The 3,786-nt window shown below is 36.7% G+C and overlaps 1 protein-coding gene across 1 annotated transcript; it reads right to left on the minus strand.

The window, feature by feature from the left end:
• Positions 1–1,755: 1,755 nt before the first annotated feature.
• LOC120166278 (serine/threonine-protein kinase RIPK-like) lies at positions 1,756–3,567 on the minus strand. The gene is made up of 5 exons (XM_039175577.1): positions 3,160–3,567; positions 2,943–3,078; positions 2,722–2,858; positions 2,517–2,640; positions 1,756–2,431 (listed from the first exon to the last, which is right to left on the minus strand). Exons 1-5 carry the CDS (start codon positions 3,550–3,552, stop codon positions 1,935–1,937), a joined length of 1,287 nt encoding a protein of 428 aa, XP_039031508.1. The 5' UTR covers positions 3,553–3,567; the 3' UTR covers positions 1,756–1,934.
• Between the last annotated feature and the right edge of the window lie 219 nt (positions 3,568–3,786).

Below are 3,786 nucleotides of genomic sequence, written 5' to 3' on the forward strand. Positions count from 1 at the left end.
ATATATTAAAGATAATTAGTTCGCTCATCTCGGATTAATAAATAATATTAGAATCTGTCTTAAGATTGTTAGACAAAATGGTTAATCCGAGATAAATAATAATATTATTATTATATATCGAACGAAATAAAATAATTAAAGAACTAAAATAGAAGAATGAAACTTGTTACTCATGTGTAAACACATAATCAGATGAGTAGAGTAAGATAAATCGAAGAAGAAATTTTGTTAAGGCCTATATGAATAGTTTCCTTAAGACATATTCGTCCTCGCCTAGGTGCTTTGAGTAATGTTGACGTCGGTCTCCTAGGATACAACAAAAAATGATCACAACAGTAAGCACAACTGTAGTGATCAGTCGAACACAATCTTGGCTTTCTCTATCACCGAAAAGAACGAATTTGGAAGGAATTTTCCAAATTTTTCCTATTCCAAAGTTCTAAATTTGTGTAACTTGTGTCTCATTGAGCCTAAACTAGCCTATATAGGTGAGGAAATTGACTGAAAGGTTAAGACCTTTCGATGAAAGGATAACCTTTTGATTAAAAGACTTATCCTTTTGATGAAAGGGTTTTAACATTTTCATAAAATGATTTAATTTTTTCATGAAGAGAATTGTTGAATAGGTATGATTGAATGTATGCAACTTTAAACCAAAAATTAAGTTCATTCACTAAGTGACATAACTTATAATTAATTAGTTATAAAAACATCAATTCATTCAATTTTTCCAACAATTGTTTGGTGACTACTTTTATGCACGTGGTGTGATGCGTTTCTCTGACCAACAAAAACATCGGTAGTTGATCAAATCAACACCTAAATGTAAACAATGTCTTTTTTTTTGTTTTCTTTAGGGTAAACTACATAAATAGTCACCAAACCATTAGGACGCTTGCATTTTGGTCACTTAATTTTTGAAACTTGCAATACAGTCATTGAACTTTTAGTTTGTTTTTAGTAAAGTCCATGACATTACCTCCCTTTAGTTTTCATACATATTGACTATCTCCATGTTAAGAAGAAGAAGAAGAAGAAGGAGAAGAAGAGAGATAACATTGGATAAAACTAACGATAGTAACCTCAAAGACCTTACTGAAAACGAACTAAAAGTTAAGTGATTGTATTGTAAGTTTTAGAGTTAGGTGACGAAAATGCAAGCACCCTAAAAGTTTAGTGACTATTTATGTAATTTGGCCTTTTCCTTATTCACAGACGTCTTAATCCGAGATTAAGGATCGCAAATTGCGAGACTTGTTGATTATGACCCTTTTTTCAGTATGTAACTAAAGCATCAGGTAATTTTATTATTGTTCCTGGCGCAACCATTCTCTTTGGCCGAGTGGTTAAGGTGCGTGCCTGCTAAGTTCATGGAGTTCCTTGCGAGATTTCGAATCTTTAAGGCGACGTTTCCCTCTTTTATAATAGCCGACAGTTTCATTGTCAGAGAAAAATGCATCCATTTTGCTATTAGTAAGAAGGTATACAAGATTATATTTAACTACTTATACAAATTAATATCAAAATAATGTAATATTTGTTGATAACGCAAAGTCTCACATTGATTAGATATTATATTTATATATTTTTTCATTGAATACCTGGAATAAAGAATTCAGAGTCACTTATAGACTCGTGTTTCTGTTCATATATATCTACGTAAATGCATACTTTTTTTGACATTATTCTTGTATTTTATTAGAAATGATTTTAACTATTTTTTATTATCTCCTTAAATAAGCCTTATTAAAACATCTTTGCTCTCAAAAGAAACTTCCACTTTCAACATTTATCAGTAGACAAATCCAAAGGCAATATTTACAATGTGAAATACGTTTCATCTAGTCCATATTGTGTTCTTCCCTAGACTTACGGTGCAGAGGAGAATTGGAGCCATTTTCAGTATTTTGTTTCAATGTGTCATTTTCCTAGACTTACGATTTGCTCCGATGGCTACGTCCGTTGTGGTCTTTCTCGTTCCTTTGACGATGATGATGGCGATGATGGTCATTCTCTTCCTTTTCCTCGGGTTTAGCTTCACATTCCTTAGTGTCCTTGACCTCCTTTGATGGCGAACCACTTTGGGTTGGGACCGTATAAACAAAGGTTCCAACCGAGGTGTTTTCATAGTCCAGAAGCGGCTCCAAAATCTTAACCACTTCACTCATTTTGGGTCTTTGTTTTACCCGGTGACTAATGCATTGATAAGCCAATGCAGCTGCCTTTCGAGCACCCATTTCCGAGTATTGCCCTTCGAGCTTGGGGTCCATTATCCGACCAAGTCTCCTAGGTTCATTCAACATTGGCCGAGCCCACTCAACTAAGTTCTGTTCCTTGTGAGACCGGCTCTTGTCTAAAGATCTCCTCCCCGTTAGCAGCTCCAATAGTAAAACCCCAAAACTATAAACATCACTCATTGCCGTCAAGTGACCTAAACAACAACAACAGAGACCATCAGTGTTTTCCGAACATAAAAAATACAATCAGAACATGAACATGGATCAAAATTTTCTAACCTGTCATGATGTATTCAGGGGCAGCATATCCTTGAGTCCCCATTACCCTAGTTGAAACATGGGATTTATCCCCTTCAGGGCCTTCTTTTGCCAGGCCAAAATCTGAAAGTTTAGCAGTATAATCCTGAGTAAAAACAAGAACATGTTAGCAAACGAGGCAAGCGAAAGTCCGATGATTCAGTTCTAAAATGAGACGAGATCTTACAGAGTCCAACAAGATGTTTGAAGCTTTAAAATCCCGATATATGACTGGTTTTTCGGCGTCATGGAGATAAGCAAGACCCTTGGCAGCTCCAAGAGCTATTTTCATCCTCGTCGACCATGGAAGAGGCACCGAGTACTCTGCAACACAATTTGGACATCGCTTTAATATACAAAACAAAACATTGAGAAAAAAGAAACAGGTAAATTTTGGACAGAACATACTTCTAAAGAGTTGATTTTCAAGACTTCCCCTAGGCATATATTCATACACAAGTAGCCTATGTTCTTCTTCACAACAATATCCAATAAGTTTCACCAGATGCGGATGGCTCAATTGTGCAAGAAACACCACTTCGGTCTGTAATTAATGAAACAAATTTTCAATCTTTAAAGTATTTGGAAATTCATTGAACACACAGAGTGAAAAAAGATTACTAACCAGCCACTCTCTGTGTCCTTGACAGCCTTCTAAATCCAGGAGTTTAACAGCAACAGGCTGAGCTTCAAAACCAGGCCTAAGCTTATCATCAACGAACCCCTTATGAACCGGTCCGAACCCACCTTCGCCGAGAAAATTAGCTGATGAAAAGCACTGTGTTATCACCTTTAGCTCCTCGAGCGTAAAGACATTGAGATTGGAACCGACGAGCGATGTGGAAAGATCCTCGGACAGCATCGAGCCTGGATAGCTTAGCTCCAACATTGCTAGCCGCCCAAAAGAAGCGCGCTTTGAATCTTCCCTCTTAGCCTTGGGTTCTTCTGGTTCCTCATTCTCAATACCCTTTGAACATCTTGGTATAATTGATCCCCAGCTAAACTTCATCACTGTCATTCTTTGCTCCTCCTTTTCGTCTGAAATCTAATTCTACAAAAACTGGTCTGAAGAGATTTGAAGCACCCTTTTTTATATATAGCTTCCCACCCGCTTTGACTCCGTCTTTCGTATCATGCTGATAAATATTTGGAATTCTTCCATGTTTATAACTTGGATTAATATATATATCGAGTCCTTAAGTCCACAAAGGTGGTGCATCACAAAAATGAACGCGGCTGCCAACGTACAGCC

Source organism: Hibiscus syriacus, unplaced genomic scaffold (assembly GCF_006381635.1).
Source record: "Hibiscus syriacus cultivar Baekdansim isolate YM2019G1 unplaced genomic scaffold, ASM638163v2 tig00111634_pilon, whole genome shotgun sequence".
Lineage (NCBI taxonomy): Eukaryota > Viridiplantae > Streptophyta > Magnoliopsida > Malvales > Malvaceae > Hibiscus > Hibiscus syriacus.

What these genes read in the sequence shown, in the direction of transcription:
- LOC120166278 (XM_039175577.1), bottom strand. Translation starts at nt 3,552, where the DNA reads ATGACAGTGATGAAGTTTAGCTGGGGATCAATTATACCAAGATGTTCA. An exon ending in AAGGACACAGAGAGTGGCTG is followed by an intron (nt 3,079 to 3,159) that starts GTTAGTAATCTT and finishes CATTAATTACAG; the next exon opens with ACCGAAGTGGTGTTTCTTGC. An exon ending in CCCTGAATACATCATGACAG is followed by an intron (nt 2,432 to 2,516) that starts GTTAGAAAATTT and finishes GTTGTTGTTTAG; the next exon opens with GTCACTTGACGGCAATGAGT.